General features: G+C 34.5%; 1 protein-coding gene across 1 annotated transcript in view; it reads right to left on the minus strand.

Annotated features, from left to right (window-relative positions):
- Positions 1-23,691, minus strand: part of LOC110376737 (potassium voltage-gated channel protein Shaw) — a 204,222-nt gene that overhangs the window by 65,336 nt on the left and 115,195 nt on the right. The window contains exons 5-6 of the mRNA XM_049846126.2: positions 20,507-20,734; positions 1,287-1,601 (exon numbers count right to left, since the gene is read on the minus strand). Coding sequence (XP_049702083.1) covers positions 1,287-1,601; positions 20,507-20,734 — 543 coding nt within the window. The remainder of the gene's footprint in view (positions 1-1,286; positions 1,602-20,506; positions 20,735-23,691) is intronic.

The following is a 23,691-nucleotide window of genomic DNA, read 5'->3' on the forward strand; positions in this document are numbered from 1 at the left end:
TCTGTGATTGAACCGTGTTCGCCCTGTAGCTGCACTGAGTTGGCCTTATTTACCGTACACCTTTTTATGCATTTTTTAACTTTGATCAGGTATCATTTACCAAAAAGAGTTAAAGCCGGGAATCCACTTAGGTTCCCGTGGTTTGCGAACGCGCCCGCTCCGCAAACGACGTCTGTTCGAATATAAGTTAAAGATGCTTAAGTTTCCGAAAGTATATTAACAATACCACCAAAGTGGAATAATTCCTAAAAAAAATATACCCATTTATGAACTCCCATATTATTTTTTTCCTTGGCAAGATAGTACAACTCTTAACATGTAAGTATCTTATATCGAGGTAGAAGTAGGTAGGTGGATACCTTTACCTTCCCACCTAACAAACGATCATTCAGCCGAAATTATTGACAGTGCCAACAAAAGGATAGTTCCAATACGATAGTGATGCATTGTGATCGAGCTGTTATTTACTCAATGTGATCGAATATTGTATGTGGGTCTGTTTGTTTATGTCAGTTATTCTAGTGATCAGTTTTGTAGTGTGTATGTAATCTATAGATGATGTTGTTTTGTTCCTAAATATTTGGCTTCAAGTCCTTATTGCAAGGGCTTTGTAAAACAGGAAAATCTACTCATTACTCATATACTTCATAAATTTTTCGTATTCACGTAAATCATCATCATCGGGTTGGGGTCGGCTTCCAGTCTAACCGGCTTCAGCTGATTTCGTATTTCGTAAATGAGAAACAATATGCGTGAATTTGTATTTCACCTTTTGAAGACGTGAAGAAGTATTACTTGGTGCTTTGAAAGTTTATATTGATGCAATTTAAAACTTTACATCGATCAGAATTGTACAGCGAATCAAGGAAGAGCCCGTGCTTCATCCGGAAAATTGACTAGCGTAAGAATTGACAACTCAACTCATATTTCAAGATGTATTCTTGCTCTGGGTTCATTTCCTTTATTCTTCTCAATTTCCTTCTCATAGCATTTTGTTACTTGCTTTTTGTTGACGACTAGCCATTTAAGAAGTAACCAAGTGAAAGTTGGGAGACTACTCCCGCAAGATTTTTATGTAGGGGAAAATAGCTATAATATTAAAACCTTTTTGAGTAGCTGGAAAATTATGAAATGTGATCCCAAATGATCCCCCCATGCGTCCTCTATGCGTCTTACTGCAACCCCTGTTCCTTCTGGATTCGTTGAGGTTCCAGGACAATGAAAACTCTTTTGAAATAGAAATGCCATATGTTTAAGTCTAATTTAAAAAAGGTTACAGAACTCACCTGAGACTTCTCAGCATAATAAACAAGGCTCGCAAATATCACGATGCCAAGCACCAGAAAAAACACCAACAGCGTCAATTCCTTCGCCGACGCCTTGAAGGTATGCACCAGAATCTTCAACCCTGGGCTGTGCCTCGTCAGCTTGAACAGCCTCAGGATCTTGATGATGGAGATGAACTCCAGGATGTCGGCCTTGTCCACGTATTGCCGAACCACTGTCAGTTCTACCACCACGTCCATGTAAAAACTTAGTGTTGCTATAAAATCTATTATGTTCACTGGTGATTTGACGAATTCTATTAGATTTGGGGCCACCTGCAACAAAGAGAGAATTGCTTTTAAAAACATACTGATATCTGAATTAAGAAACTGCTCCTTCGGGGGCAATCGGTTAATTAAAAGTTTAGTTACTTTGCACGTAGTAACTTCAGGTTAACGAAACTTTCATTTAATTTTGTGTCTTTTGATGAGTTTTCTGGTATACATTTTCTAGTTTTTGTTGGCCTTTGGACTGTCCGTTACTGCTGACAAAGATGTTTAATTGACAATCGGAACCCGCCAATTTAACGTGCCTTCCGAAACACGGAGAAACTAGTTATGACGAAATGGACACACATTTGGAGACAGACAATGTCAACCTTTGCTCAGTCTTATGCGCGGCAGTTACTTTACCACGAGCACCCTCTTAAAACACCTACTACTGCTTATAATTTATGCACATATTCATAACGCTCATACTTTAGCCTGAGTCTTTAGTGCATGGTGCAGCTGCACACTATTAAACCACACGCTTGTTCCCCTATGAACACTAATTGAGAGCTCACCGGGGTATTAATATAGCTTCGTGCTAATTCGTAAACTTAACTGCCTTATATACCTTATAAGATCTATATGATAAACATGTGTATCGTTATGTTTAAATTAATCCATTTTAAACAAGTTGTCACTATCGGTCTCACCCTCATCCCGTGGGAGCATCCGGATAAAAAGTAGCCTAAACCTCAACCTTGAAAGATGAACAAATTGGACCTGTGGTTTCTGAGATTAACACGTTAAAGAAAACAAAAAAAAAACTTTAGCTTTACAATACGAGAAGTCCTATAATTTAAACTCAATAAAATTCTAAATCCTTTTGTCAACTTCTAACAGATTTTTTTCCAGACACAAACACATATCGATCATATTTATCTATGTATATGTAGTTAGATATTCCCTACAAAGATTAAAGGGTTTTCCATGGAGCTCATCTGTCCAATTTTCTGCTCAAGTAGTTTCAATCTGAAGGTTATGGATTACTTGTGATGGCTCCCAAGCAGCCACTTGAGATATAAATAGGTATATAATACAAGTTTTATTGATTTATGTACTAATAGAACATATTTAGATACCAAGAGAATTTTTGGAATCAGACTTCAAAATTCTAAGATGTGACATCCAGAAATAGGTCTACAGATATTTTTTCTTTCCCTTGAAGAAAAAGAAAAATGCGTTTATTTATTCAAAACATTGGCTGTACACACTGGTACTCAGCTGCCTCTAGTTAGACTGGAAGCTGACTTCAATATACTTGAGGTCTATAAGGGTCTCAAATATCTAAGATAAAATGTATACCTACTTGGAAAAAGTCTTGAGAGATGTTGGCAGATGATGATAAAAGTACACAATGGTCACTCAAATTGTTCTAGAATCTACCAGAGACAGCTGAAAATCTGATATAATTACTCAAAGCAATCTATTTAATCCGACTAATCACGGAAATACACCGTGCCTATTGTTGGAACCGCCTCTGAAGTACCTCGATAAACCTATTCAGTGGGGCTCGTAATAATAATAATGAACTGGAAATAGGCCTTATTGACGTTACTCACACAATGGGCTAAAAGGAAGATGATAAAAATAAATGTTATGGTTTTTACTTAGATTTTGTTGGTAGGAACCGTTTAGGAAAATTTCGGGAGCTCAAGGTATTAAATTTTAAATCTGAGGATATACCCTTCTCTTTAAATTACTTTCAAGTAAACGTTTCGTCTCGGTTTCACCCGCGTTCCCAGGGAACTACTGCAGGTACCGAGATAAAATATAGCCTATGTTACTTGCAGACCATGTAGCTTTCTAATGGTGAAAGATTTTTTTAATATTGGTCCAGAAGATTTTGGGTTTATCCATTACAAACAATTAAACAAAATTAAAAAATTTCATCTTCAAAATATTAGTAGAGAGGTATGGATAAGACAAAGCACGATTGCGATTGTATTATTTTTCGATAACGATACAATTTAAGGATCGGTTTCTTTATTACAGCTAGAAAAATACGAGTGCTAACACTACCAAGATGGCCAGAATAAATGGAAGTATTTGTCAAAAATTGAGACAAGTGGCACGGAATCGAAAGAAATGATATAAAATGTGGTTTTCTACAGAAACGGTTTAGAATGAGTTCGATAAATCTTGGTTTCGACTACAAAGCTGATCGTAACAGGTTTAAAGTTTAACCAGGCTCTTTTTGAACTTAGACAGATTTCAAAAAAGGAAGCTATTTATTTGACCTATATGCAAAATTATAAGTCTTACACAGGTGTTATAAATGTCATAAAAGAAATTATATCCCTTGATTACTGTGAGTAGTGTAAATGTTTTGTTATGATAAAGTCAAAAGAATAGAAATAGATCGAATCGATGGATCGAATTTTCATTTTTTTCCCAAAAAAATGAAAATTCGATTTTATAACCCTTAATAACATCAAATTTTCCAAAAACTAACAAAAAAAATGCTAGCTCTAACAAACATCACCTAAGGCCAGACTCAATTTCAGCAAAAATCGTCCAGATTCGCTTTACACGTTGAAAAGAAACCAAAATGCTTTCTAAAGGTAAAATGGGCCCAAACAAACACGGGGCCCAATTAACAGGGCCCTTATCACGCCTGCGGGGCCCAATCGGATGATAATGAGACGATTTCAAATAAAAAATATATCGTGTAAAGTAATGCGTAATTGAAAGGATTCAGGGTTTAAGGTGTGGTTTTAGTAATGCGATTCTATGAAGTATGTTTTATTATAGAGTGGATTTGTACTTTTTTTGTGTTTTATATTGATTGAGATAAAATGTGTTTTTTGGACATTTGAGGCATTGAAGACGGTTGCAAACTCGTTTCAGTTTAGTTGAGCCATTCGAGTTGACATCAAAATATGGTACAGGTATATTTTCTTGTTTTAACTGCAAACTTAACCAAAGAACAATGTCAGACGTCCATAGTAACTTAGGCTCAATAAAAATATTTCATGTACAGTGAAAATTCTTACAGTTTTTTGTGTAGTTTAATGTCAGAAACTTTTCTATGTTTTCCACTTTTGCATTGAACTTCTCAAAACCAAATTATTCCAAATTATTAAAACGAAAAACCTGAACTCGATAAACAAAATAATTACTTATTAAAATGATTTTTTTTTTTGGTAAAGTTCTAGATAACAATTATGTATTTTATAAGAAGTTAGTATTTTATATTTAAATTGTTGTAGTAAAGAACTTTGTGTTCGTGAGAATTTAGTTTTAAAAGTTGATTGGGTGGGCCGAAACCTGACATTGTTCTTTTCACGTTAAATCAACATGATAACTTCCTATACTACAGTGAAGATAGTTCATTTTGCGCAACGTGCACGATAAAGTCTGTGCTGCAGCAAACCATGAAATAAACAGATTATATTTAGGCAGATCTCACACTGCCAAGCTACAAGACTTATTAGTGAGCCTTTCTTTGTAGAATCTGCGCATTTGTACACTATTTTAATGCACATAACAAATAAATTTAACTGCATAGTTATTTCATAGGTTTTCAATCATATTATTGAGTTATGCCCGATTCGTCATTTTAGTGATTTGGCATCCATAAAAAACGTGTCCCAGTTGGTCATTCAATAAAATATTTTATTTTGCTTAGTCCCAATTGGTCATCCGTACTTTATTTTGTAAAAAGTACTGTCAACAAGATAAGCTTTACAATATTGTAATATGTTTTTTTTTTATTTATTTTGGTTATGTTTTTTCCGAATATGGCAAAACGTTATTAATAAAATCGCGATTTCAATGGCGTCACACACCGCACGGCCAAAAGCAAAATACCAGGATCGCATAAATCAGATGAGTAATATACCAATCAACGAGTGTCCATGGAACTGCCCACCGTGTATTAGGACCGCATAACTTACAGGAGTATAGCAGTCAAGAGTGTCAGGATTTTACGTTTTTTTTCTTATTGTAGATAAACATACCAATTTACACCATCATTCATCATTTTTATGTATACAATCTCTTTGCTAGTTACGGGCCCCTGGTACTTTTGTTGTGTCACATTTTCGGGTTTATAAAATGCCCATGTTGTCTTCACCTGTGTTTTAATGTAAATTTTATTATATTTATATGAGAGCTATACCTTTACCTACATCGAAGTTTTTCATATAAAATTTCTTCTAACACTTTTATTTCTGACGGTACTCTGATACGTGAAATTTTATGCGGGTGACGAATCGGAACTCAAAATTTAAATATTAAATTATTTATTTTGCTCGAATGACCAATTGGGATTTGGTGTATGGAAAAAATAGTTGGTGACCAATCGGTACTAATGACAAATTGGGAATAACTCATATTATTTACATACAAAAAAAAAATTAACCCGAACGTGACTGAGACGACGCGCTTGGCTTTGCTCCACAACCCGAGCGAGGTGCATGGTAGTGGGAATGGGATGCCGTCGCCTCCTTCTGCGAAGCGGTCATGCTCGAGAAGGAGGCGGCGGAACGTCAGAGAGTTCACACCTCTCATCCCGGCCGCCGCGCTGGACCAGGTAGACACCATGGGCGCCGGGTGTCGCGAGATGACTCCCGGCCACCGTAGGCGTGGGTCTGTGGGCGGTGAGTTCGGGTGGCTCATCGTCCCTCTGTCTTCCTAGACGACAGACCCGTGTCGACGGCGCGCGTTGTTCCACGCGCTCCTCAAAGAGACGTCAGCAACCCCAGCGGGGCCCAGCAGGGCCAAGGCCTGCCGGGGCTGCGGGTTGTTCGAAAGAGATACCGCGGCCCTGGTACATAAAAGGTCTATGACGGAACACGACGATTTTAGTCAGTAAGAGTCTGACACTCCCTCACCGCTGCTAACCCACAGCGGGAGGGGTCATTTGATGATTTTACGTCGATAAAAAAAAAAAAAAGGTGCATGGTAGTGTGTGATGAGCCTTAGTTTGTACTCTGGGGTATAATTTAGGCGGTCACCAAAAATATTTTTAAGAATCTAAGCTGAGGCACCAAATAAAATAAACAACTCCAAAAAAAATAAATTGACTTTATTAAAAGGGCACTAAAGTATATAATATTATGATCCAAAAAAAATAAAATAACATCAGAAAAATCACAAATCTAGCACAAATATTATTTTTGGTTCCCAAAATGGATTAATGGTCACCAAATTCTATCCAACTAAAAGATTAATATTACTACCAAAAATCAAAGTTAGTGACGAAAACGAATCGCTGTAAAACCGACTCCACGTAGTCTTGTCTGCCCTACCCCTAGATTGCAATTCAAAACCGCGTAGGCGCGGAGGGGCGAGGCGGCCTGCGAGCTGAGGCGCAGGTAGTTTTAAGGCTTGCCGCCGCGGCTGAGGCTGGCCGGCTGTGCCGGCCAGCAAGCCGAAGCTGCGGTGGTGAGCGTGAAAACCATCTGCGACGATAAGCTCGCATGGGACCGCCGGAGCCCCGCAGCGTCGGAGCCGTGACAGAAGCCATGCTTGCTCATTACATTCTAAACGTACTGAGTTACACACAAATTCATATAACAATAAATAAGCGACGTACGTTTGGGAACCCCAGTATATTAATTGGTATTTGGGAAATATTCTAGCGATCGTTAGCTTTTTTAGTCTAACAAAAATGACCAAATTAGGAGTCATGGTATTACATAATTGGTTACATCTAAGTAGTGACAATATATAATATTTGGTCTAAAGTGTATTTTAAAGGCGTCCATATATTTTTTTAGTAGCCAATAATACGAAAAAATGGTTTTATGTAATAATATTTTTGGAAACGTTATTTGGTGACCATTTATCCATTTTGGTAACCGTTTAGAATTTTTTTGGTAGTAAAATAGGTACTTTTTTGGGTGGTGTTTAAACACAAGCCTTTATATTTCCCGCTTAAAACATGCAGGATGAAAGCGCAATGATTTTAATGTGCAAGTAAAACTTTCTGACAGAACTAGATTTTGAATTCAGAATAAAGTTTGACAATTATATTCAAACATACAGAGTGTGCATATAATTAACATATTCAGATTTATTTTAGAGTTTTCGCTAGTTTGATCATTGAATTTTTAGACCTCAGTTGGAATACCTACGTTAATTTTATTTAAATCTAACACAACAACTAGCTACAACAGTTATCTCAAAATAATTAGCTCTTCGCCAGTATCATTATTTTGACATGGGGCTAAAAAAGTAAATTATACTAAAATCATATTAAACTTTATGTAAATAGTTTTATTTTATTTTTGTATCACGGTAACACGGTGACATAAAATAAAGGTAAATAAAGAAAAACTCCATTTTATATTAAAACAGTTATAATAATTTCATTAATGCCAATAGTGCAACACCATTTTCTATGCAGAAGAATATTTTCATTAACATACCAAAAAAACAAAGAATGTAAAACAAACAAACGTAAAACCGTAACTTGTCCTACAAAATAACTCCCCAAAACCCAATTTACAGCCGATACTCTGCATACGACTAATCCGCGAGAATGGAACCACACCTTAAATTTTATGAGGGAAAACCCGATGATTCGGTGATCCTGTATCTAAAAGACTGTCAATATGACCTTTTCTTATTTTATGATCATTACTGGAGATCACTTTACTTATTTGCAGATTTTTCAAGTAAACACACTGTTGTATGAGAAAACTGTTCATGACAGAAAATGATACAAAAGCTTATTGCCCTTTTTGAGGTAGGTATAACTAAGGAAAACCTATCTACTCTCTACAGGTCTCTCTAGGGGTTATCTTGAATAACTCTGAATGATTCACGTGAATGAATGATCAATAATGATCATCCATCTGTGAAACCACAGATGTGATACTTTTTATGGCACAAAACGGTAACATAAGATGACGTGGCAACAACGTTTGACTCGAGTACTCACAAAAGTACTTATAAACTTTTTGTGAAAGTATGTAGAATCAAAAATAACATCGCATATAGCATTTCATAAGAGATATAATATCATACACTGCTTCTAACTTTGTGTAAACATTTTAGCAGGTTTTACGACCTAACCAAAATACTTTGACCTTTTAAAATCTATTTTCCAAATTTTATTTCTAGAAAATTCTGTTTTTAGACTTCGCTGAAAACTCGTTACTTCGCTTCTAGTTTTATTGTTTTGTACACTTTAATAAATTGTTTGGTTTTAAAAACGAGTTGTTATTTAAGGGTTTTACCTGTGCTAGCCTTTTTTAGGCGTTTGTGTTTGAAATATATGAGTTATAAACGACATTGTTTATGTTAATTTCATTTTACTGATTGATTTTCTTTCGAGAAAATATTTTCTTTTGTAGCTCTTATGTAATGAATGTACAAAATCCCTACTAATATTATAAATGCGAAAGTAACTCTGTATGTCTGTCTGTCTGTTACGCTTTCACGTCTAAACCACTGGACTAATTTTAATAAATTTTGGTACAGAGATAGAGTTGACCTTGAGGAAGAACATAGGATAGTTTTTATCCTGGAGTTTTGAAGAATTCTCTTTGAAACGTGATATAACCGAACTTTACGCGGGCGAAGCCGCGGCCCGCGGCTAGAACATAATAAATACAGACACAAGAAACAATTAAATTATTGCATATTCCTGTGTAGTCAGTTTAATTATTTTTTTTTAACCTGTCTATGGTTATATAAGTTCACCTTTCTTGTAGAAACTAAAACATTCATGTACAATTTTAATTGTTTGTTGAATCATAAAATAAAATAATTGAATGTAAATTACATTTCAACCTTGCAATGTTGCAGTGCCTACAAAAAAACAACTCCAGTATTTTTCTCTTGCTACTGTAACTGGCATTCTAAAACAAGAAATCCTTGAAGTAGAACACAAAAGTTTCTTCAGGGAAACCTCACACAAACAAACAGAAACAACAGCTGTTCTGTAAAACTTATTTATTCCGCAAAAGGTAACAGAGTATGGACTTGTAATTAACATTACGTCGAACCACTCTCACCTGTTTTCTTCAAAAATTATCATCAGATATTCACAAGAATATCTGGTTTTCTTTACGCAATATTGGCCTTTATATTTTGACAAGACAGGGATGACCTGTTTTCTTTTTTATATAGTAATCAACTTACATACACATCCTAATCTACTGGCCAGATTCTAGCACTCGCTAGTTTATTTTTGTTTCGGGAAAAGTTCTGGTAAATAAGTTCGAAAAAAAAAGAACAGGGTCTAATAAACCATACATACTGTCGCAGTGACCAGGTATACCGCAAGAATGAAACGATCAGAAAACCTACTACCGCAAGCAAGTCGTGAAATGGAAATATTAAAAACCATTTCATTTATACAATCAAACATAAAGCTCCCTCAAAAATTAACCAACGAAGCATCAGAAGAACGATAAAATTTAATACCATTTACAATAAAACATGAATATCTCAAAAAGTACAATTTACATGTAGATAATTTGGAAATGAAAAGGCCTAACGCTTGAGTGGCGTGAAGGGTACCCATTTCATTCGGATTTGAATAATTCATGTATTGTTAATTGTGGGCCTACATATGTGTTATCTTATGAATAATCTGCAGCTAGAACTGGTCTAATATTGCTGATGTATTACTATTTAGGACGGTGAAGGAGAACATTGTTAGAAATCTGGGTTATAAATTGCGGAGATCTAATTGGTCAGTAGAGCAAACGGGAAATGACCATATTTTAGAAGTAAGGCTTGATGAAATTTCTTTCTCAGGGCTCAAGTTTCTGATTTTTTATATTAATTTTTTTCCTGACATTGTTGACTCAACTATCTACTCGCATGACGTTCATTTACTTTCATTGTGTTTGTGATAAATACCTAAATATAAATATGTATATTTTAATCATGACGAGATATTAATAATTTGTATGAGTGTTATGAAGTTGTCAAGAACATTATAAGCGACAATTCTCATTCTTCCTCATTTACACAATAAATAAAAATAACAACAAAAGCCATTATTTTCTTCAAAATATACTTCCGTCGCTTACAAGTTTCTTTTTAACATGAATATGTATCCTCCTATTTATAAGTACCACAATCTCGAAAGATTGCAAGTCTATTTGCAATACAAAATACCAAATTATTTCTGCCTCAAAATTGACGCTAGAAGTTCTCGGGCTAGGAGAATTTATCACTAGGAATGTTTCTAGTTGAAACTTTGCCTAGGGGTAGCAAATGAGGGTTACCTACAAATGAAACGTAGGGTAGTGGGTATTGCAAGGTTAGTTATTTAGAAAGTAGTGCTAGCAGGTTAATTTGTATCTGGGTTAAATAATAAATTAATGTTGAATATTCTTAACTTAACAATTTAGATTTTTATGTTTAAAAAAATTACATTTTTTGCAAGTTCATACAGTAAAAATTTTGTTTTTTGTTAAATTAATATAGTAAAAAACTTTTTTATTCTTAGTCATCAATATCCGTAATAAAAATATCATAACAGATATTTTCCACAAAAAATAAACAATACCAACATGTTTAAAAATCTATTTTGTTGACCATATTCCTATTGGTTCTGATCATTGTACAAGCAAAGCGAGCGTTTCATTGCCCTTAGGCTAATTTGTGGCTAACCACTACATCACAATAGATGAATTGTTACACGTATGTAACAATATATAGTGTTGCATACCTACTATAAAATAGGAATGACAGAATACATAAATAAACAGTATTTAAATTGAGTAGAGTAATGAATTTTTTATTCAATTCTTGAATACCTATTTTTATTTCCTTTCAAAAGTTTTGAAGTCGTTTAGACTGATTTTATACTAATCTTTCTTTTATACTAATCTTGCCATCAAGCATAATTATTCTCAAGTAAAACCCAACTTTTTATACTAGCAGTTAGTCCTACATTATTTACCTGTATTATCCTAGAGTCTAGGATACTACAGGTCTAGGACCTAGACCATATTCATAACACCATTATTATTTATTCTAAACGAACAGCAAGCATATACTTATATTCTAATCTTCAACTCATAATACAAAAGCCCGAAAAAAATCTTCCCTCCATTTTCCCTCTAAAAATTAAAGAAAAAAAAAACACAATAAACAAATAAAGCAGTCCTTTAAATTGCCGTTAGTATGTCACCGCAGGAAAATGCTTTAATATCATAATTAAATTACGCCCCCCAGAGCTTTCCGCCAGCTGCTTCTGTGTGTGGTACAATATTAAAGAAAAAACATTTAAATATTATGAATTCGAAATGTACTATAGAGACTAAAATCACCAACCCGCATTGAGCAAGCGTGGTGATTAACGCTCAATCTTTCTCCTTGTGAGAGGAGGCCTGTGCCCAGCAGTGGGACGATAAAAAGATTGATGATGATGATGAATGTTTATCAGGCTGGGTCTGGGTATTTTTTTACCTACCCTTTCTCGCGAAAGCTACTGGATGTATTTTGATAATACTTGGCAGTCATAATAGCATATACCAGAATAACATATAGGCCTCTTTTATGCATGTCCATGTGCAGAAAGCAGTTCTCTTGGAATACGAGCGAAACCGCAAGTGGGACTTAGCGTAACTTAATTTAACTTAATATAAAACAAAGCTGAACTCCAATCAAATAACTGAAACTCTCACACACTTTATAATATGAACCTCCAATTTCAAACCGCTCCTAACTTGCACCGCATGAAATAAGAAACTTCACTATAGGCGGAAAACTTGAGTTTTCATAAGTTATTTAGTAAAACTCCGCATTTCAAATATGCATCTTGTACCGGGAACTTCGGGATAAGTACTACTTATAATTTAGTAGATTGTGTGTTCAGAAAATGGACGGTGATAGCAAATTGCTACAGTTAGAGAACATTTTAATATTTAAATACAGGATTTATATGTATGGGTGTTTAATGTTTTGGGTTTTCCGCACTGTATTAGGCTGAGAGGTAGCTTAGTGGATAAAGCATGAGTCTCTTAAGTACGAGTGCTCGTATTTCATTCTAAGGCAGGCAAGGTGAATGAAAATATTGAATAAACTGGGACTTTAACGTCTAAAATTGTCGATCCACTTTGAGCAAGCGTAATTAACGATAATTTCTTTTTTGTTTTAGAAGGGGATTGTTAATCTTTATTGATTGCCAGCAGATGTCCCAGAATCGAGGTAAGCCTCGGTATAATATAGTTAATAGTAATAAGTTAAACCCTAATATGAATATATCAAAATTGACGAGGAAATTACAAACAATTTGTTTGATAAAATATATATCAATATTAATTCTATGCTTTTCCAAAAGTATTCGTAAATATTCAAGTCCGTTTACCGTAATATTATTCTGTAGAAATATGATTGCACAAAAGAATGTAAATCAGAATTCTCTTTGATTGTGAAGAAATGTTCAGAATAAATTGATTTTTCGCTTTATACGTTTATGTGATTCAGTTTTATTTAATCAACGTAACGAGGAAAATCAGTACATCTCATTACGAAGGTAAAAGCATGTCAGTATATCAGTCGTATACTTTGTAATGATATTACTTACTGTTCGTTGTATTTAAATAAATGTGATAAAAGTTTTCCTTTTTGTATTGTAATTAAAATCTACGGTTCCAGTTCAAATAAAAAAAAACTGAAGTATGGATAGTAATCAAAACCATACGTGGCAATATAATTAAAAAAAACATACACAGTTAAGAAAAACGGTTCAGTGAGAAACTACAAAGTTTTGTTTTTCGAAAAATCTCATCCCAAATCATTTCATTTCCAAAAAAAAATACTTAGCAAATATTTCGCAGTTTCTTCCGCGTCCCAGGGAAGGTTTTTCGCTTATATAGTTTCCAAACAGTGAATCCTAGTTTATTTTGCGTAGTATCCTTTATCTAATACCAGCTTATATAATAGAAATTCCTAACTTTACCACAAAGAGAATAATCATATTAATCCTTTAATAACTTTATCAATAATTACCACATACCGTCGATGTATTCAATTAACTTTGTACTCGATACAACGGGTTAATCCTGAAACATAATCGAGTTACGGAAGTATCGAGTTAACAGAACTGATACTTTAATATCGATTGTTGATACCAATTTAACTTTTTGGTGATTAATTAAAACTTCATTTAAAGCTTATTTATAGGTACGTAATTATGCTTGTTATGTAGTTATTTATTTTTGGTTAGTATTTTAGTGTGGGCAAGTTTTTGGCCAATAGTACCGTGAATGGGCGTGTGTCAGTATGACAAGTGACAGGGAAAAGAGGATGAAATATTTCACCAACCCCAAGTAAAATTGAGAACAGGGCAGGAGAAAGAGGAAGTACCGTGAATGGGCATGCCTTCGTGACTCTTGAAAGACTCTAAGAAATAATTTAATTATAATACTTCATCATCAGTATTTTTTATCGTCCCACTGCTGGGCACTTGCCTCTTCCCACACAGAGAAAGTATATAGGTAGGTATGTATAATCTGGTGTTTTATAGCACACTTCATTACATTACATAACAGTCAATTTACATAAAAATCCTTAATAGCCAATTTATACAGAAATCATAATTTTCCTTCGCGCTTCGCAAGCTACGCAAACTTCAAACAAACTTCCTCATACTTATTAAAACAAAAAATCAAGGGAAACATCTTCGGAAACCTACGGAACTCACTTAAAAACAACAAGTGGAAGTAATATTTCCTACAAAATGAACAGACAGTTAGAAGTTACAGTCAATTTCGTATCATTAATTGCTTCCGTTCGCGACTGTACCTTCAACTGAGAGGTTTAAGAGTACCTCTACACTGTAGAATAAGAGTAAGCCCACACTATCAACTTTTGGTCGGCCAATAGTACACACGTAATAACAATCCGGTATTTGTCCGCTATCAGACTGACTGAAAACTTTGATTGAATTTACGATTTTCTAAAATTATGTTTTTCCAATCACCGGGTAAACAGTCGGCCGACTGTTAAGTAGTGTGCCCATAGGCCTAACAATACGCCTACAATTGAAAATCAAACAGACAAATGAAAATCTTGATTGCAATCTAAGTTTTCAGTCGTTCTAATACCGGCTAAATAGGTACATGGTCTTCGTAAATGTGCATACTTCCACTCATCTTCATAGTGATTTATGAGCCCAAAAAAACTATCGGCCAACTAAAAGTTCGTAGTGTGAGGATACTCTAAAGGTAACGTTTAATAGTTCCTTTCACTGCTAGCACTTTTCTTTGCTCTAAGTAGATTTTATTTTTTATCAAATGGATGGCTACGAAGGGTGATGCTCACTTTTGTACAGCGTTGAAGAAATATTCTAGTTCGAACGAGAGTTCCATATTATAAGAACTTTAGGAAAAAATAAATATTTACTCAAATAGTTTCCTATATTATATTTTGACAGTAGATAATATTAATTTCATGCGGCCCTAGCACATAAAAGGCCTACGATGGTTTTTAATCAGTAAGAGTCTGACATTCCCTCGCCGCTGCTAACCCACAGCGGGAGGGGTCATTTGATGATTTTTGACGTCGTTAAAAAAAAGGTGATTTGTTATCAAGAATCACTTCATTTCGATAGATCCTTAAAATTATAACGGACATCCAAAAAAACATCTTTACAAAGAAAATAACAAGCCATTTTATTTTTCCTCAAACACAACTCACTCGACCAATTAAAATGCCATAAATTAAGAAGAAACAAGAAGAAAAAAACTTGTAACAAAATAAACAAGATGAGTTACACTCGGAGTTAATTTATTTGTTTCCTATTAATTGCTGACTTGCTTTTGGTTTGAGATTTACCCTTTGAGAGATCTGGAGGCACTTATCCTTGTCTTAAGCTGGTCTTTAAGTAAAGAGCTGGTCTAACTGTTCCGAGTTGTAGTACAATAATGTAAGTTAATTAAAATATTTCGTTGTGGATATTCTGTTCAAAGTCCTTTATTCATTATGATTTTCACATGTGATTAAGGCCCAAGTTCATCGACAGCAAAAACGTCAGTATTCGTAAAGCCACTCATGTTTATTATGAATGTTCACGTTCAATTTTCGAAATAAAAGGACTTATATTTTCGGTGGACTAAGTAACAACCACACAGGTCAATCGATCATAAGATCATCGCTTGGCGCGGTCAGTCCGTGAATGGGCGACCATTTTGTCATGAAAAGTTCCTCGATGTTTCGGAAGGCACGTTGTCCATTCCGCGATTCAACTGACAAAAAAATAGTACTTTACCTAATTACTGCATCCATAGAGCCATATATCAGACCATCGTTATCTGCCTAGAGTTTTTGAGAAATAAGACTCACAAAAAGAAAACTACCCATCCACTTACCCCTTTCAAAAACCCATCTACATCATACTAACAAGAATTATTCACACAACACAAGATATCTAACAGAGGCTCGTTATTTCCGCGTGCTGGCTTCTGAAGGAAACTCTGACAAATCATATTTGTTATAAAGCTTGTAGTCAAAAGAATCGTAGCCTTTTGATGTGACTGACTTGGAAGTAATGGTCTTTGAGTTTGGAAAGGAAGGGTGTATGTAAGTAGTGGAGATAGGATATATTTCGCAGTGTTTTGAGGTTTTCTGTGCTTTTGGAAGATCAAGACTCAATTACTTGTCAAGTATCTAAGCAGGATTTACAAATCAGCTCTTTTTGAATGCTTCCTATGCTTTAATTTTGCTGGGCAGAAGTGCCGAAATAAACTTCAAAAATAATAACTATTCATTTCTGCGAGTAGCTAGTTTTTTCCCCCCGATAGAACACGTTTAGATTTTTGTGAGTACTTTGAATCTAAAGTCCTTTTAAATTATCAAAATCTACGTAAGACATATATTTATTGCGTTACTATCATTCTTTGATCTCTGATATGCAAGCATTTTAACAAAATATTCCTAAATCATAAAGTTAGCCGTAATTTCATTACATTTTCTTGATCAGGTATAATAGGATCGCTTTACAGTCTGGTCACGAACTAGCGGGATTATGATGTGGGGGAATTATTAGGACATTGGGGTCCCTAGTTGCTATAGATGTAATAAGTGTTAGAGATAAGAAGAGGTCACTGTACTGTAGGTGACATAGTGGGATGGTCAGTTCTTTTTAAATCTTTCGATATGATAATGATTTGACTGAACCATACGCGAATACCTAAAAATCGACGTAATTAAAAAGAAAGATGATGATGATTTTTTGAATAACTAACTTTAATCAAATATAATAGCGGAACTTTCTTTTTCCATATTTTTAATTGTCAATATGTGATTTAATTTGTAATATATTGTCTAATGTAATCATCTTTTTAAATAAAATAGCGTAACTGTAACTACTTTTCTAACAGCAAATAATGTATTCGTAACCAAATCTACATAATTTAACACTATATCAGACCGTAGGCATTATTATACAGAAAGCTTACAACCCTAAAATACTTAGACACAAGACTCGTAACTTGAAGGTACAAGGTACGTCTTAATCAAAACTAAGTGAATACTATGACGTAACCGATGTTTGACTTGACACAACTAAGTTATGTGCGGTTCAAGCGACATGTTAAGTTGCCAACTAAGTTATACCAAGTGACTCAACTTCCATTGAAACTTGCTTCACATTGTTAAGATATAATAGTACCAAATATTGGTCTGTTTGACGACCGTTTTACAAGGAAACTATATGCTACTATAAAGACTTCGCGCATCTGAGTAATCGTATGTTCTTTCTAAGTTTCTAGGCTATCTCTATCTCAAATATTTTTCAAGTTTGGTTCAGTGGTTTCTGTATGAAAGCGCGACAATCAAACAAATATTATCGCATTAACAATATTAAAAAAGGACCGTAGGACTGATTAACAAAATTACTGATTTCCGTTTATATACAGGAAACTAAACTTGATACCCTTAAGTAGCTCTCACCTTGATTTAACACACATAATTAATAAGACCTGGATAATAATTACCCACTGAATTGATAATGACTAATGATTTGCTATGCGAAACTGCAATACACACGCTAATTCAAATGTAATTGATACATTGAGTGGTAGGTATAATATACCTACTTAGTTACCATAATTATAATCGCTCAGTAGGTAAGTATCTTGTAGTACTAAAGTTGCCTAGGGTTTAGCTGCCACTTGAATTATCTTACTATGTAGATCCGAGTACAGGTTGTGTTTGGTATATAGTCCATTGCTTGAGAAAGGACATGCTTATTTTTTATCCGAGTGTTGGAAGATGTTCCCTTAAGACTAAGTTAGTAGGTAGCAAGAAAGTAAATCTGTCTGTATGTTGCACGTTCACGCCGAAACTACTGAACCTATTTAAATGAGGGGTACAGGAAAAGCATAAACTTATTGCGCCGACACCTAACAAAATTGAAAACGAGTTTAGACGAAGAAGAAGAAGTTATATTTTATTTATATCTGACCAAAAGCAAATTCACAGTTAAACTCTTTCAACAGTAATTTTTCAAACTAACCACTCCATACCGATAAGAGAGGAAAGACAAAGTTTCGCGTCAGCCAGTTGGCAAGATATCCGCTAAACTTACAACGTTGAACTCACAAACTATTGTCGAGTAAGATATTACTATCTGCCGCCAAATCACTGATGTCTTGCTGAAAGGGTTTTTATGTAGTAAATAAGTTAGTAAATCGTGTTATAATTTAAACGATACTAAATGTCATCAGTGGGTTAACTATACCTACTTGTGTAAAGGCGCTTCGTCTTTGTAAGCGTAAGCTCGAGAGCTCCGAATCATAGTGGAAATGTTTTAATTTAAAACTCCTACTTAAATGTCATGTTTATTAGATATTTACAGAAATTATATGTGTAATCTTAAACTAATAATAAAAACTAACAAAATAATATTTACAAATAATAAAAAAATACCACTTAATTGTCTGTAACAAGCTTCTTACTGAATTTTTAAACAAGCTTCATGAGCAAAATATTTTTTTTGTTTTTGAAAAGTCACCTTCATTAATTTAAAAGCAATTTTCAACAAAATTACTGTAAAAAATCCCAAAAATCTCGAAACTTCTCAATCTAAATGAACTGTACTTTTGTTTATTTGGACCCCCGAGGTCTAAAACACCGAATTGGATCCACTAACGAGAGTCCGCTCAAACAATGTTATTATTTCGTTCAAAAACTTACTTCAGATGTTCAAATAAAAGTTAGAAAGTTAGCTACTCGTTTTTTTTTCATTTGAGCTTTGATTTAAGAGAACAAATGTTTTGATTTTGATTTGATGATTTGTGGAGATGTGTTAAAAGATATTTTTTATCCTAAAATCTATATGATGACCACTGGCGATTATAAAACCTAACACATTTATTTCCTAAATGACCGTTGATACTCACTTATGTCTGACACCTCCTGCAACCATTGTTAGACTCTCAATTCACCTAAACGCAGACAAGATATACAAAAAAAAATATAGTAAGCAATCTAGGCTCTGTAATGTTAATTGACCTTAAATGCTACAGGTATATCACTGAAAACTTTACGTAAGTTATTTCTATAATTACTAAATTATCTTAAAACATCCTCATTACGAAACTCACGCGCATTTTTCATTGTCAACCGCGACTTTACCTGATATCACGTGAACTCCAAACTTGGGTCTCTGAATCATTAATTCCTAGAAAGCTTTTAACAAATTGCGGGTACGAACAAAAAGGCTTGCTGCCTTTGTGGCGGCTCCCAGCTACAATTACAGGCCACTTGGCTTGAAAGTTGAAATATTTTTATGGTGAGCCTCCGTGGAAGGTAATGGGAAAGGTTGTCCGTGTTAAATATTGTCGTGACAAGATGTTTTTCTCTTGTGAAAGATTGCGCATTTATGTGCAAAAGTTAACCCGAATAAAAAATTGACTGGCTAGGATATCACAAAAACTGTCTTATTCTTGGTGTAAAGGTGTCGAAAGTCGTATTTTGCCCGTCTTAGTCTGTCGGTGACCATGGATGCTGTAAAGGATCCGAAACGTCTGGATAAAATAACATTAACGTAAAAATGTCTTACATTCGCGTGAGTGACAGAAATCAACATCATATTTTTCTGTTTTAAATTTATTATTTTTTAAGTGCGTGGTGCACTCAGTGCAGTATTGCGTTCGCACAAAAGCGCGCTTGTGATTTTCCTCCAACTCGAAAGACATATAACTCTAGTAGGTACTTCCGAGGTATTTGTATCAAAGTTCTCCAAGTACCCGCATGAAAAGTACGATAAATTCATTCTGAGTGCATACAGTAAGCGACAAAAGTTGCAGCATTATCAGATTGAGCACTATGCCAGATAAATGAAAAACTTTGAAGAAGGACTGTAATTAAAACTGGGTGCTAGACTTGTCTTATCGTCATGAATGATTAATATGAAAGGTAACGTGTTATGCCTTAATTATTTTAAATGAAAATTAGGCGTCTTTTTTATATCAATTGATATATTATGCAGATAGTTCAATTGTTGATATGTAAAAAGTAGGGTTAAGTTATGCTCATATATTTTTTAAAATCATTTATTAGATTATACCTATCTAGCAAAAATACATTTAAAACTCAAGCAGTTTTAAAATTCAGGCAATTAAATTGATGCGAAGTCAAGTTAGCCCTGATGGGCAAACTTTAATTGGATTCTCCATCAGAAAATTTTCTATAGTGCTGATTGATGCTTATAGCTAGACGTAGTATTAAAAATATTCAAAAAACCTTTATAGAGTATACTAGTATACAATATAATATGTAGAAAATATTCAAATGTGCTTTCTATGTATTTTTCAATTATTTCGCTTTATTTACAGTTCGCTTTCATTTTCCCCTAAATGCGAAATAGACTCGAGGACCAAGACTGACCAGACCAACTCACAATATGTAATGTAATTTATCATCCTATGGAATGTGGCTATTCATAAAATACTATAAAATTGTTATAATATAAAAAACATGGAAAAACTTACCAAAAATCGCACCAGCAATTCAATAGTGAACCACACATTACACACCAGTTCTATATAAAAGAATGCTGCGTGTGGTTTCCCATTGTCATGCCAGAGCATCTCTAGAGACTCTGAGCCATTCTCTCTGACCAGAGTCCCGTGGCTGAACACCCGTAGGTCAGGGTGTGTCTTCAAGCAGAAGGACAGGACTGATATGCAGATGAAGAAGACGGATATTGCTGATATCACCTGTGGAACAGAGAGATAAAGGTATTATGCACTGTTTTGTCTTTTGATTTTTTTTTTTGGTAATGTAAAAGAAATGATGATCAAGTTTTGTTTTTTTATGGAGTGATAAGTAAAGTGAACAGTGGTGGAATTTAAAAGATTATTTTTGGTATGATTGTAAATAATTCTTAACTACATTTCAATTCTTTGTCGCTGATGTAATGTAAAGCCCGACTTCTTTATTTTATAAAAGTATTCATAAAAGTTAAGAAAGTTGAAAAAGAATACCCGACCCCAAATAAAAATATATAGGCAGAAAAGAAGAGCTATAAAACTCGATCAATATAGGAAGTAACTACAAGTTAGGAATAAAGTATAAAGTTACAAAATAAAACTGAAAACCATTATAATTTCTTCCCGTGTAATAACATAGGATATTATAAATTGTGGCACATTTTTAAAACCACTTGGAACATATAAAGCGGTGTTACATCGTCAATCATGGTGTTATTCTGGCGCAGACACTGCGCAATCATGCGGTACAAGTTATAAGATTACGCGAATTATGTTAAAAGAGTCTGCCAGTAAAATTGAATAAAAGAAGAAAAACTGAAAGAAAAAACAAAAGACCAAACTTTTAACTTTACTTCTGGACGAGTTCTTAAAGCTGGATTCTTACGAGCTGGATGCGAGAAGCCGAAAATCGATCTCAGTGGCGTGCACTTGGAGAGGCCTATGTCCAGCAGTGGACTGCGATAGGCTGATGATGATGATGATGATGATGATGAGTTCTTAAAAAATGACACTTCCAGCGCTTTCACGGTGGCGTATTTATCGCTCGATTCGTACAGATAGCTAAGAACTGACAAATACCGGTATACATATGAATTTCAAAACCTAGTGACAGATTTTTGCTGCTCGGCATGTGTGGGACCTAGAGGTATCGGTACGTTCGGTTTTAATACAAACGGAAAAACTAAGAGGAAAAGCTGCTAGTTTGAAAGCGTTAAAATTAGATATTATAATAGTCTGAAAAGTTTTTTTTCTTTTTTCATTTTGCTTGTAAACAAGATTAGTGAAATGTACCAAAAATTATAGTAAGTAACATTGACTCTCAAAGCTCTCTTGGTAGCAAAATAACCTTCCTCATTCCCGCTACCGCCTATGACTTATACCAATGGTACTATATAATTTGTCACAACGGTGACGTACAAATATTTAGTGAGAATCTCACCGCCATTCTAGTTCAGTTGGTAAACATAGCTTAATCGCGGATAATAATGATGTAGGACAATGTCTTGCGTATTTTCCGGGATGAAACAGCAGTTTACTATGATACTAAAATGTATACAATCATAGTTATAAAGGCGAGAGAGTGTATGTTTGTTACTTCTTCATTCACAAGGGGTTGAATGAACCTTCATGAAAGGCAGTGGTAGGCTTATAGAATTGATAAAAATCCAGATCTGAATAAAAAGTAGAGCTTTGAAAGATGTCCGTTCTCAAACCGTATTATAGTCTACCCAATCAAATGAGTTCAATAGCTTCGACTTTAAAGTTGAGCAGACCGACAAAACGCTTTTTTACTTCAAAATATTAGTAAGAATCAAGTAAAAAATGAGAAAAAAAATCCACAACCACCAACTGTATGTCTAGCATTTTCTTTTAAACATTTATTTGTGCTGCCCTCAACAGTTCAGCAGCAAATCTTAGATCAACAGACGAACGGTCTCAACGTGAACTAGTGCAAACATTCGCGGACTAACCAAACGGTAGCGATAGGGAGGATTTGATTGTTTTATATCTGTAGAATTGATATAGGAATATTATTGTGTATGTATTTTAGTTAGTTATGCCGGTGGTTTTATGTATCTCATGAGAACTACTCAAATAAATCGGTAACTTACTTTCTGATTAGCGCGTTTAAACAAAAAAAAAATCTTCATTCTGCTTTACATGTATAAATGTAGAAGTAATGAATGAATAGGGTAAATTAACGGATCGATTAGATGTCAATAACTTTTGGTATTCATTTACATCCTTCAGTTTAATCCACTTTGTGCGAAACATACCTCATCATCATCAACCTCCGAGCCTTTTTCCCAACTATGTTGGGGTCGGCTTCCAGTCTAACCGGATGTAGCTGAGTACCAGTGCTTTACAAGGAGTGACTGCCCTATCTGACCTCCCCAACCCAGTTACCCGGCAAAACTTACCTGCTTATCATTTATCAAAAGCAAAATACTGGATCTAACTTTAGAAAAATCACTTTCTTTTGTACCCGCCCTTATAGAAGTGCACATCCATCCTTTTTAATGTCATATCATATCCACGTTCTCATAATCCATCTCTTTTCAAATTAAAACAGTTGACGAGCACTTACTTGGGAACAAACGTTACTGCTCGTTTTTTAATGAAAACGCCTCGTAATGGGCGACTCTGCAACGGGTTTTATTCCACATAAGACTGATATATTACAACTGCTTTGTAGAGCGTGTAAAATGACGCTTTTTTTGGGATTTTGATGCTGATTAGTTTATAGTAATTTTTATTAGTTTAGCAAATTTTTTATTACTACTTATAAGACAAGTATTGAAGATTCACTTAACTTATGTACTATAAAAAAAAAAAAAACTTCTGAACGTGTTTTGATTAAATTTTTCAGGAATGTAGATTACAAAGAATAAAATATGAAGTGAGAATAACTAGAGAGAACTAGACAGTTTTTTCTACGTTTAAAAACGAGAAATAATGCTACAATTTTGTTAAACTAAGGACTTCAGTAGATCCATTGTCATTTTTTTTTCTCAAAGCGCGATTTTAGCTGCCCTCCTTTTCAGCAAAATGCGCAACGTTGATTAATCTGTGCTCATTCTGGAATACAACGCGATTTTACACCATTTGTATGAGTTTGTTACTTTTAACCCCTGATTAATCCAGGGTTCAGAAATTTCTAGTCTGGCCTTTTCAACATAGTT

This window comes from Helicoverpa armigera, chromosome 18 (genome assembly GCF_030705265.1).
Source record: "Helicoverpa armigera isolate CAAS_96S chromosome 18, ASM3070526v1, whole genome shotgun sequence".
NCBI lineage: Eukaryota > Metazoa > Arthropoda > Insecta > Lepidoptera > Noctuidae > Helicoverpa > Helicoverpa armigera.